Below are 12,770 nucleotides of genomic sequence, written 5' to 3'. Positions count from 1 at the left end.
GAGAGAGAGAGAGAGAGAGAGAGAGAGAGAGAGAGAAAGAGAGAGAGAGATGATATTCATTTTAAAATAATTTGTTGATAAAATTAAAGTCACATTTATTACTTATAAAATAAAGAAAAAAGTGATACCTTTGAGGAATAAGCGATCGCTTGGGTGACTCTTGTGGGCTCCGGATATCTTCGAACTCCTTAGAGCTCCTTTTAAAAATTGGAATATTTGATTTCCTCTCGCCATGCTTCGTTGGGCTCGATTTCGAGTCCGGAGATATAAGCTTCGCGAGGATTTTTGGTGGTTTTATAAGTGATATTCTCGGTGTGCACTGCTCCTGCACAGGATCCTCCTGCTCTTTACCCGAGCGCTCGCTTTTCTTATTAAATCTTATAACATTCAATGATGGCACTTCCTCCTCTTTAACGATTGGTTTCTCTCGTTTTGTTCGTTCGTTAATCGATGTGCTCTTCTCGATCGCTTCAATCGCATCTCTGCAGTTGTCACCGGCATCCTCGGCGTAGTCCTTCACGTTCAAACTGCCTTCTTGCAAATTCTCAAGTTTCGATAATGTTCTGTCATCGAAGCTTGAATCCTCTAATGGATCTTGATAATCCTGATGGCGAGATGGTAAACTGCGATATATTCGCAATTCTGGAGACTTTCTCGCAGCTAACCAACGTGTTGGAGGACCTTTAGAGAAAATAATTTATATTGTATGTAAAATCGCTGTCATGCAGAATGAAGAGGAAGCAATCATGACTCGATAGGAAAACGCGTAGGAAACCAACATGAAAATTACTATAATTGTAACATTAATTAACGTTCTCTTATATTTCTCTAATAGCTTTCGCTGTCTACTAAAGACGAATTTTCTTTTTCTTCGTACTTTCTACCGAGTCATCGACGGAAGATTAATTATATATACATGTTGGAACGCACCATTAATCGTCCAAGCTCGTCGGATGCTGCGATTCAATATGTCCACTGGAATATGCGCTGTTTTCTCACTGACAGATTTGCTGGAAATCGAACTTTCGTGCATCCACTTGCCGGTAACGACGTGTAATTCTCTGCAAATTGAACGGCTTTGAAACAATTATACGAGCGCACATAAAAAAAAAAACGTACAGAAAACAAAGAATTGCGCGATACGGAAAAGACGTACTCTCTATTTTAACTTGAATTCGGCATTACTAAAGTTTCACATATTTCATTAGCTTGTTATCAGTATTTTGTCTCGGTATAATTTTATTCTATTTGCATTAGTCAGTGAAGCTATTTTTATAAAATTTAGCAAGAAATTCTATGAAACAAAACTATAATAGAAATAAGGCTTCTATGAAATAATATTATACAAAAATCAATGAGATTTTATTTTTTATTTCGGAGACATATTCAACTGTCCCCATTTTTTACTAAAATATTCTAGTCAAATTTTTCTTATACATTGCTATACATATTATAATAGCAACATATCTTTTTACTATAATTATTATTAAATTTAATAAACAACTATTATTAAATATTTAACTAATATTAATAAACAAAATTGACATCCAATGTTTGATCTTTCGCAAAAATTCCTTGAGAAAGAAACGTTTGAGAAATTTCAAGTGAGACACTTACGCAATCTTATAGCAAACGTTGCAGATCCACTCGACTTCTTTGTCACCTTCTGCGCGGTTCCTGATCTCAATGCGACATTGCCGGCATACGCGGTGTCTGCAGCGCGTGCAAGTCGTGCCAATATTGTAAAATCTACCAAACGACGCACTGCATCGTGCGCATTTGCGTCCTTGATGCGATAGTTCGCCGCCGCCGCCGCCGCCGGACGCCTTGAGTAGTCCCCTTCTTCTCAGGTATTGTAGATCAGCCTTCAGCCTCCTGCAAACACAAAGCCGGATGCAGGAGATCCCGAGGTACCTTCGATCGTCGGCCTGTCGCGCCAAACTTCACATCTTCGCGGAGAACCTCGCGATCGTGGTAGAGCAAACTTATGAATATAAAGATTCAACTGAAAGAGTCTTTTGAAGAGAATATTCAAGTAACGTGCGCGCAATTGTTGCGCTAAAGGAAGATACCATTTCTTCAACTGCACTTGACAATTGTTCTACCTCGTTTTTATTTTATTAGCGATCAGGCAAATATACAGGGTATTTCTTAAATAGCGGACACTAATCATATAGCGCTATTCCTGAATGAAAATTAAGTCGAAAAGTCCTCTACCATTTTGCAATTTTCGCAATGATTGATGAAACATTAATTTCTAAAGATTGCCGAGTAAGTGATTGTCGAATCACATAATGCTATTCCTGATGAAAAAATTGAATCAAAAGTCCTCCATCATTTTGCAATTTTCGTGATTGTTAATGATTGAGCAGTCGGATACCCGCTCATACGGTAATATTTAAAAATTAATATTTCGTTAACCATTAGCGAAAATTGCAAAATTGTAGAGAATTTTTCGAATCAATTTTTAATTAGGAATAACGTTGCATGATTAGTATCGGCTATTTAAGAAGCACTCTGTATATAATAAGTCTCTCGATACCGAAATGCCCGAAATGCTATTCAAGCGTTGAACTATTCCCTCGGGCGTCGGATTTTACGCGGCCAAGTGCGACGCGTGATTTTATCGCCGGTATACACGTAGTTACGCTTAATTATCGTTTGCTCCCAGTTGAGAGCGCGGGTAATTAACAGCCGCTCGCATCGTTCATTGCACATATATACGTATTTTTATATCGGCGTGATATGATTATTCATCAAACGGCAGAAACGAATGAGTTTATGAGCAACGGATATATCTCGATCGCCATCGTGGTGGCGCGCGACTTGATGGCCAAGACTTACTCACGCAACTGACGCACGTGACGCGTATTCTTCTTTATCCATAAAACAACCGTTTCATCACACTCGAGCGGTTGCAAAAATGCGCGCCGCCAGATTTTCTTCCTCGTCAAGCGCGAATAAGCACGTTGTTAATTACGGCGTTAGCAATTTTTTCGATCCCGTCGTACATGCGCGAGATATGTGCGCACGATCGCGTTCGGCCCCCCCGAGAACAATCGGCTTCGATCGTTTCATTCTGTCTCTTAAGGATGCATTATGTGTATTTTTGAATAAAATGAAAACATTATGGGAGAATTACAGATTTTTTTATACTAGATATTTGAAAGTAGGAATATACAAAAAGTTTGGCGACCGTTTAGAATCCTGAATCAAAAATTATTCCGCTAAGGAGTAGATATGTTTGTAAAAAATAATTAAAATGAAATGAAAAAAAAAAAAAAACTGTAAAATTGTATTGTTGAATATTGTTCTCTCCTTAAATTGTATCATATATTTATAATATTTATTTTTATATTTTGAATGTGTAAATTTCCAATTTCAATCACTTTTGCAGAGTCAAAGATTATATCTGATACATCCTTAAATATTCTTGTAGATTAAGACTTAAAAATCGCGAAAAATGTTAAAAAGCAAAAATTAAAACTTAAAAATATGAACGTTAAGGAAATGTTTGTTGAATCAATACAAAAATTTATATAGTTTACATCTTTGTACACTTGTAATTAATTAATGATTAATCAATTACGTGAATAAGCAACACGTTGAATGTTATGGACGAGAACCAAAGTCTGTGCACATTTATTTATAATGTTATATATAATCAGACAGACATTTAGACTTCAAATGTCACGCAGCTGACGACTGCAATTATGCAATTAATAGTTGCGAACTTTATTCTCAATCTCGAATACATCTTAACTGTTTTTCGTAACATTACAAAATCTTACCAATCGATTAGTTGTAATTGCAATGATGAATTAGACCTCAAGATATCTTCGAATCCTTCTCGTGAAGACGATTCAACAACGTTACTGGCAATAACTGTTTTTTTTGTTTTACTAAACGTTTACTATACATTGAGTGTTCGTATTAAATCACAAGAGACAATTTGTCTCTTTCTGGATCTTTGAAATGAGTTTTCAACGAGCGTTTAATCGACCGGATGATAAATCGCCATAGGATGCATTAAAAAAAAAGCGTTATTCCGACGACGGAATACTACGTCGACTGATTGCCATGCCGACGACGAAATGACTCACGGTCGTATCTAGGCTCTTTTTGTTATAAAAAGATTCAACATACCATGCGCGAAAGATTGCTACATCTCGTTGCTCGGTGCCAACAACGTTCGCGACGGTGTCTCGTGGGTGTTTCACCAGGTACGCGTACGATTCCCATTCGTTGGGTACTCGAGGAAAAATTACGCTAATGCATACCGATCGCTAAGTCATATCGATTGACGAAGCATGGCGCTTAATTCTATAATGCTGTTACGATACAATGTCTGGACGCTTTTAATTCTTCCCTGTACGCTTCTTAATCTTTCATTTATCTTAATCTTTACGAATTTGTTATCGATTACTCTTTAATGTCGCAATACGCAAATATTACGATATTTCATCAATAAATTAATGCCTTTGCGAGCCATGCACTGGATCTTGGTGTGAAATAGTTCCTTTGTTTAATCTTTCAGATAAAAATTATACGGTTCGGCTCCTTCTTAATGTCACAATTTAAATTTGCGAAATCATTGTGTTTCCTGATACACTGTATAATAACGAGTGGAAATTACAATTAATCGCACGCATATAACAATATACAATATTACTTGGATATGCAGAACAAAATTAATAATTAAATCAAATATAAAGGATCCAAATCAAGAATCAAAACGTATGATTTTTGTCTGAGAAATTAAATGACGGAACTATTCATTTCACACCAAGATTCAGCGCATGGCTCACAAAGGCATTAATTTATTGATCGATTCATCTCAAAAGAGCATTGATTCAACATAACTCTCTATTTATATTATTATTTTATGTATATATTTATTTTACGTATATAAAATGATTCTCAAATTTATTCACCCAATACTTCGCGATTTCACGTGTCGCAATAATGAAATGCAGTCCGCTTTACCTACTCCCTCTGCTTCTCATTTTTCCTCTTTCTCTTTCTCCCCGTTTGTATTACTCTTTCCTTTTCTGTCTCAGTCTCACATCGAATCAGGTATGAACAATGAATCGTGCAAGAGAATAGCGATAGAGACTAGCAAAGGAGTAGAATACCAATAAGCGTTGCCAGCTATCCGGCCCAGGAAGAAAATTTCCATACTCGGCGATGCAAGTTACTACTTTGCCGTCGCAGATACGCGCGAGTCTTCATGAATAATTTTACGGCAAACAATCGGCAACTTGCATCAACGCGCTGAGAAATTCAATTTGACAACAAAAGACACCCGACGGAATTGAACTCTATTCGTTAAAAAGGAGATGTATGATAAAACGCACACGATGAAGACGATGTAGGAGACGGAAGATCGCTTCGTTGATAGCATGAACGCACCTGGCCGTTCATGCACTTCCGTCTCTGACAGTCGAGAAAACTTGAGAACAGTCATTGCGCTCACATCCGGCGGTGTAGCGACAATGTCTCTCGAACAGGATTGGATATCGTGATCGAGGAAATTACTTGCTATGTGTCTGAATAACATCGTTGCTAAATAGCTTACACAGTTAAGCCAAAGAGAGCACCGCGTCTTTCAACAATTGATAATTTTTTAAAAATTCCATATTAAATATACCACATAACCGTTTGAGGTATGACTTGATTCACACTAATTTTAGAAAAAGAAAGTAAAGGATTAATAGATGGATAGACTTTCTTGTTGTCAGAAGAATAATTTACAATTTGAAGCTGTATGTCAGTTCCACTTTATGTTATCTAAACTGATCAATAATTTTAGTTTTAATATTAAAAGTTAGAAAGTGTATTTTTTATACGTATAATTAAATTATTTTTAGATGTTACAGATACAAATAAAAAAAGAGTAGGTTGAAATTTATAATTAAAATATTTTATCAATAAAGAAATAAGTGAAGAAAAATAGATAGAGGAATTAAGAAGCTAAAAAGACTGAATAGTGTGTAATTAATGCACTTTTTCCATCATATTTAAACTTGAAAAGCGGCAGACGAGTTTGATTGCGTAAAATATGAGCACTTTGCATTAATGCGATATTTAAACGCGAATAGGCGTGCACATCCGGTTGCTTGCTGCCATTTCTAAAGAACGAGATATGCCTAAAGATGAGCCATACTGGTTGCAAACAATCATACCGGCACCAACATATTTAATTCAAGACACTTTTATCGTTTTGATTTTTATGTTTAAAAGTAGCTATAGAATGATTTATCTTATGTTTGAAAAACATAAAACAAAAATGAACTTGTAGATTGACTACATGAAATCTTATTTTACATACGTTTTTGAAAATATAATTTAGAGCTTGTACAATTTGATAAATTTTCTCTCACTAGAAATAAATACCATGGATAATACATATGTATTCTACGTAGCTATATTTAATATTGTTCTCATACGTTTCAGTACGTTAAATATAAATATAAATTATGTGAAAGAAGAAGAAAAAACTATAATGACCATGAAGACGCTCTTACCCTTTACGAACCTTATTTATACTATATTATTATTTATTGAGGCAATCGGATGAAAATAACAAAAAATATACAAAAATAAAATGACAGATATGTTATTTTTACTAAATCTTCATCACTTGTTTTAATTATATATTATTTAACATCCGAATTTCTATGAAACTATTCACTTGGCGCATCCACTGGACGCGACCGCACTGCACATAATATGTTCAAGCTGGAAACCACTTTAGTTTCGATGACAGCTAGAGTTTCAGACGTACCTAAAAACCACTTCTAGGAGGATACGAAGACCACTTTCGGAACAGCCCGAACGCTGTGACTTGTCATCGGCTTATCGATTCAAAATATCAACACGCATCTGAGCGCATTATTCTCCGTGTAATTGACAGATTATTCAGCAAGGGTAACGCGAGCGATCGCGCGCGGCTTCGCGACCCAGTCGGCCGAGAACACCTCGCGAGAGCTTGGCTCGTCGCGATCTCGCTGATCGGCGACGGGGGCCCTGCCGCCGATGGGGCCCCTCGGTACACTTCGTCTCGTTTCGCCACGGCTCGCTCGGTCGTCGTTCTTCGGGCCCCAGCCAGCGGGGGCGTGACTGGACGTACAGTAATGCCATTAGACGACAGTAATGCCTCGTGGTAGACGACGCGGTTATACCGCGTCGGATGCCTAATATGGCCTTTTCACTCGGTTTCCATTGCGACCGGTAATGCTCACGTGCGATAATGAGAATTTTCCAAGATGCAAAATGATCGAATTTTGATACAAAAAAGTTTGGAGAACGCGTATAAGAGGCTTAAAGCAGCATTATGCAGATGCTTCACCTTTTGAAATTCATTTTTTTCTTTTCTATTATATCTGTATGTGTATTAACACATATTTCTCTTAATATTTGTACTTCAATAAAGTTGTTATTATTATTATTGTGATTATTGTATATACATAAGTATCGAATTCAGTTGTGATAAATAACTAGTAATTATCTGGAGAAACGTCCCAGAGATGTCACAACATGCAGATGATATGCGTATCTTTATAATTTACGGAGGAAGGTGCGTAGGAGAGGACACATTCATATCGTCTCATCGATCATCAGAATGTTGCACCGTTTAATTGCTAATCGATACGTTTCTCAATGACAAGTCAGGAAATGTAAATAACAACTTTCCGTATACAGCGATTTTTTTTTAGCAATATCTTATATGTCTAATAGTGTCTTATATTTTAAATGTTTGATAAAGATATCTTGAAAAAGTATTTCTTGAATTAGTAATTTATTAATTGAATTATAAAATCGATTCAATTAAAAGTTTGCTCAGGTTAAACATGTGCTCAGATAACATAAATAATAACAAAATGAAAGAATATATCTGATCTAATTGTAAGTATTTATAATCAGTATTGATATAAAATGTAAAAACATTTTTATGCTAAATCACGTGAACTAAATAATTTGTAACTTAGTGAAATGGCAGGCAGGATTATATTTGCGGAAAACGTTGTGAAATGTATCAGACTGTCGGGATGCAGTGTGTCGTTAAACAGTATTATCAAGAGTTTCCATGCGGGTGCGCGAAACCATGGTTTTGCGCACGCGATAAGGGCGTGCGACAAACACTTAGGAGCGAGAAATGTTAAAAGTGCTTTAAAACAATTTAGGATAAAATGTATGATATTAAAAGTTTAAAATTAATTAATCTATATTAATGGATAAAAATAATACAAGTTTAGAAAGTAAAAAATCATCAATGAGAAACATATCTTCAGGAAATAAAAAATTTTATTTAATTGATTTACAATAAAATATTCAGCTAGAAATAATTCAGATAAAAAAATATAAATTTAAGAAAAAGAAAATAATAGAAAAGATTCAGTATCTATTTTCTTTTTATTGAAAAAATAATTAATTTTTAACTTTGAATAATAGAAGAAGAAAAAACTAATTAGAGACTGAAAAATTAAAATAAAAAAATTTTTGAGTAATAAGGTTTTATTTTACTGTGATTAAATTGTGGCCTTTTCACTTAAATTATTCAAATGATATTCCGACGTCTTAGAAATTCAAGCGAAAAGGGGAAATTAGGTCACAGGGGTCAATATCTGGATGTCATGTCTTGAGGATGACGAAGATGTTTTTGTCCACGTCACGACAAAATGTGGAGCGGAAAAGGATAAAGAAAAATAATTATCTTCAAATAAGAAGAACCGACAGTCGTAGTGTATCATTCGTCTCTTGTGGAACAATAACTTTCCCGTCATTAAATTGTCAGGTTAATTAAATTGTTAGGCGTACCGTAGGAATGTCGTGATTAGCTTTTGAATTGGCCGACAGGTAAATGCTATGATTATTTATCAAGTTGATACTTTATGCAATTCAAAGGGCGAATTGCGCAATTACAAAGGATAGCACTTTACTTATTCAAAATTATGCATGAGATAAAGAAATTTAAATCATAAGCAGAAGAAATAAATAAGTGAAGAAGCAAAACAGAAGTATTGCCAGCAAAATTATCATTTAGATATATATAGCATATATATTATTTTAATTTAGTTACGCATAAGAGATGAAAACAAATCAATAAGAGAAATTGAAGGTGTTGATAATCTTCGTTGCAATTTATATCTGACATTGATGAAGTAAAGTATTACAATGTGTACCTCAAAGAAAATATGTATAATACAGTTTGCAATATTACTCTTATTAGTAACTTACTTTTCGTATATTTACAACGTTTATAATATATCTCTTTTATGTAAATATCTATATATATAATATTATTACTATCAATAGATGACACTTCTTTAGGAAAATTTTTTAACACATTTATTATATAGCTTTAACGAAGATTCTTTTAAATTCATAATATCACATTATATCTAATTTCAATTACTTTTAATTATTCCTATAGGTCGCTATTGTTTCTATTGAATATATCATTAATTTAACTAAAAAAAGATGGAGTTAAATAATTTAACTCATAAAATGTCTTAATTTATTTAGTTGATTACTTACTAAGTGTAATATTATATATATCCAAACGCTGTTTACTTTGAAAGCAATTCAATGATAGAAATAGCTTGATTAAATGTAGATGTTTTATTAACAACATATTTTGTATTAAAATAATATATTTTGACACACTTAGAAGTTAAAAATAAAAAATATAAGAGATAAAGTTTATTTAACTTAATAAATTGTTAATTTGATTTTTCATCAATTTTTAACAGTGTAAATTTCTTCTCTCTCAACATCTTCTTTTTCTCAGAATAATTTTAGCAAAAATGATTTTATCAGGTTTCTGTAGCAATGTCTTTTCCAATTAGATTAACATATCTCTCTGCTGCATCTGTATATTTCGTTTACTGTACACCGTCGCGAGTCAGCCCAACTTGCGCAACTGCAAATCGAGCGCGAATCACGTGTCGAGTTGAGTCCTGCGACAGTGGAGTTCGCTTCGGGAACGTCAAAATATCGTCACGTTCGGTGCGTCGACCCTGCTGCGTTCGCGACGAAGCGGGACAGGACAGGTTCGTTCATTCCTTCGTTCGCCAGGATTTTTCGCTGCATCGCTCGCGGAGCTCGGCACAGAAATCGCGAAGACGGCGCGGCACGGCGGCGATTCTCCCGTAGAGACATCACGGTATAGGTAGGTATGCATGCGCGCTGGAAGAACCGTTATTCAACCTTAAGGTTTAAGGTTCGTTCTCCAAGTAACCCGCGTCCACGAGCCTATTCGACCGAACGTGCACGCGCGAATTTCCGCGTTCCGACACTCAATTATCGAAACTGCCTACGCTTTTAATCATGTTATATCAAATAAATTTTATTATAATTTTTTTATATAATATAAATATTGTACTTTTAATTACATCTATATATTTTATTACTATAAATAAATTATAAAATATTGTATTATAAATAATTTACTTAATTTACTTTTTACCCAATTCTTCTATTTTTTTCCACTCCTCCATTTATCTCTATCTTGGAAATCGATTATGCGTATCTTGAAATAAAGTGGAAATCATAAAAGTGATCAAATTCACTATATGGAATTATAAATATTCTTTGACTTTTCTCACTTTTGTTTTTACATTTCTTCTTCAAGATACACAATCAACTCCCGCGATTCTTTCTATAAACTTCAAATCGTTTATTTCTCTTCATTTACGTCTCCTATTCATTTTTATATCATATATTATTTGATTAACGACAAGCTCCACATATACAGGGTGTTTCTAGATTTTTCGCACAAACTTTGACAAGTCTTTTCAGTGTTCACTCAAAGAAGAGTTTTTTGATAGTGTTTACTTTAAGAAAAAAAATGTTATATAGACATAGTCTTTATAAGTGCTTTATTAAAATGTTATAACAAAAATATAAAATGTGTAAAAAAACATTTTTACCTAAATAATAATAAACGATTTATTAAGACTGCATATATTAATATACAGGTAAGAGTCTAATGCCTATAAGGATCGAACGGTCAAACTTTTATCTAAGTTTGCACTACAAATTGCTATATGCTCATGTTAATAAATTTTTTAACAAAGCATTTAAAGATTTACACTTATATATATTTTTTCTTATTTCAACTCACACAGCATAGAAATCGCGATGGCGCAGAACACACTTTGAGTGTTTTTTGACACATTTTATATATTTGTTATAACATTTTGATAAATCATTTAAAGATCTAATGTCTATATAACATTTTTTTTTCTTAAAGTGAACACAGAAAACACTCTCAAAAAACTTTTCTTTGAGAGAATGATGTAAAAATGAATAGGAGACGTGTAAATGAAGAGAAATAAACGATAAATCACATAAAGACCTATGTTTGTATGACATTTTTGTCCTTATCCGAGCTCATAGAATATACTATCAAAGTTTGTTTGAAAAATCCAGAGACGCTCTATATAGATTCAAGATAAAAGTTAATCTCTTTATTTGTGGGAGCCAGATCTTGTAGGTGTGCAAGGTGCCGGTACATCGCGCCACGTAATGAGAACTTTGTCAATGGTGTTTGCAGGGGTCGAGATATTCGCAGCCTAATATAACTCTCATTATTTGCGTGATATAACGCGCGCCGCGTCAAATATTATGCGGGTACATACATTGTGCGCTCTTTTCACCTTCGTGTGAAAGCACCATTCCGGCTGTGAGCGAGACACAGAAAGACGAGAGACTCGTTCACACGGGGGATCACATCTAACCCCCAAGAGAGCAGTCATTGACATTGGAGAAAGAGCGAGCAGGACGAGAGAGGGAAAGATGATAAAGCCTATGAGAGAGACGACGAGATTTGTCTTCGAGAAACGTGACTAATATGGTCTCGCAGTGTCTTTACACATCGCCTCACCGACTTCTCCGATTTCTTCGTTATCGCACAGATATACCTGCTCCTTCGTTACTTTATTAAAACAAAGGCGAAGAGTCAAGAGGCACGCGGGAAAATGAATTCCACCGGTTAATGTCAAATCATGATCACGAGAGAGTTGAGAAATTCCTTTGAGTGATTTCCCTCTCTTTCGCGATTTTATTGGTTGAAAAATCTAAAGCAAAGTGATTGAAGAGAAGAAGAACCAATTAATGATGCTCGTGGAAATGCTGACTAACACTAATGGTGAGAGCTATAAACTAATTTTTAATAATTTTATAATTTTATAATTTTTCTCTATTATTATTTATTGCATAGAGGTCTACGATCGAGAACGGAACGACGTGGGTCGTTAATGAGAATTCATCAAAAAGATCGCGATTCAATCCACCTTCGAGCGAAGGCACGAAGTAGTAATTTTCGATATATTAAAACAATTAAAGGCTTGTAAGAAAACATATGATGTGGTAAGCGTACGTGAGGGTCGAAATTGTAGGTGCAACCCACTGCAATATTAGCAAATTACATGGCGGACTAGCATTAGACGGTATATGCCGAAGATGCAAGAATGTGTCTAATTATATGCTCGTCTCGCCACGAAGAATCGCTTAAGAGGAAAATTATCTGCTGTTGAAATTCTACGAAATGCTTGAGAGAACAATTTATAGCTCTTTTCACATACTAATTCAATGTAATATTTAATTGTAATATAATATGTAATTTATTAATAATTATATATTACATATTTTTTTGTGTTTGTATACATATATTATATAAGTATATGTAACGAAATAATTTTTGATATATGTCATTGAGAAAACGATCAGACTCAGATATTGAAAACTATTAAGTTTATGCATCT

At 34.5% G+C, this 12,770-nt stretch overlaps 1 protein-coding gene across 1 annotated transcript in view; it reads right to left on the bottom strand.

Moving 5' to 3' along the window:
- Positions 1-12,770, bottom strand: part of LOC108749609 — a 56,932-nt gene that overhangs the window by 39,968 nt on the left and 4,194 nt on the right. Inside the window, exons 2-4 of the mRNA XM_018488408.1 lie at positions 1,618-1,875; positions 931-1,061; positions 129-681 (exon numbers count right to left, since the gene is read on the bottom strand). Of these exons, the coding sequence (XP_018343910.1) occupies positions 129-681; positions 931-1,061; positions 1,618-1,875 (942 nt within the window). The remainder of the gene's footprint in view (positions 1-128; positions 682-930; positions 1,062-1,617; positions 1,876-12,770) is intronic.

Source organism: Trachymyrmex septentrionalis, unplaced genomic scaffold (assembly GCF_001594115.1).
Source record: "Trachymyrmex septentrionalis isolate Tsep2-gDNA-1 unplaced genomic scaffold, Tsep1.0 scaffold305, whole genome shotgun sequence".
NCBI classification, from domain to species: Eukaryota; Metazoa; Arthropoda; class Insecta; order Hymenoptera; family Formicidae; genus Trachymyrmex; species Trachymyrmex septentrionalis.
This window is presented reverse-complemented; position numbering and strand designations above follow the sequence as displayed.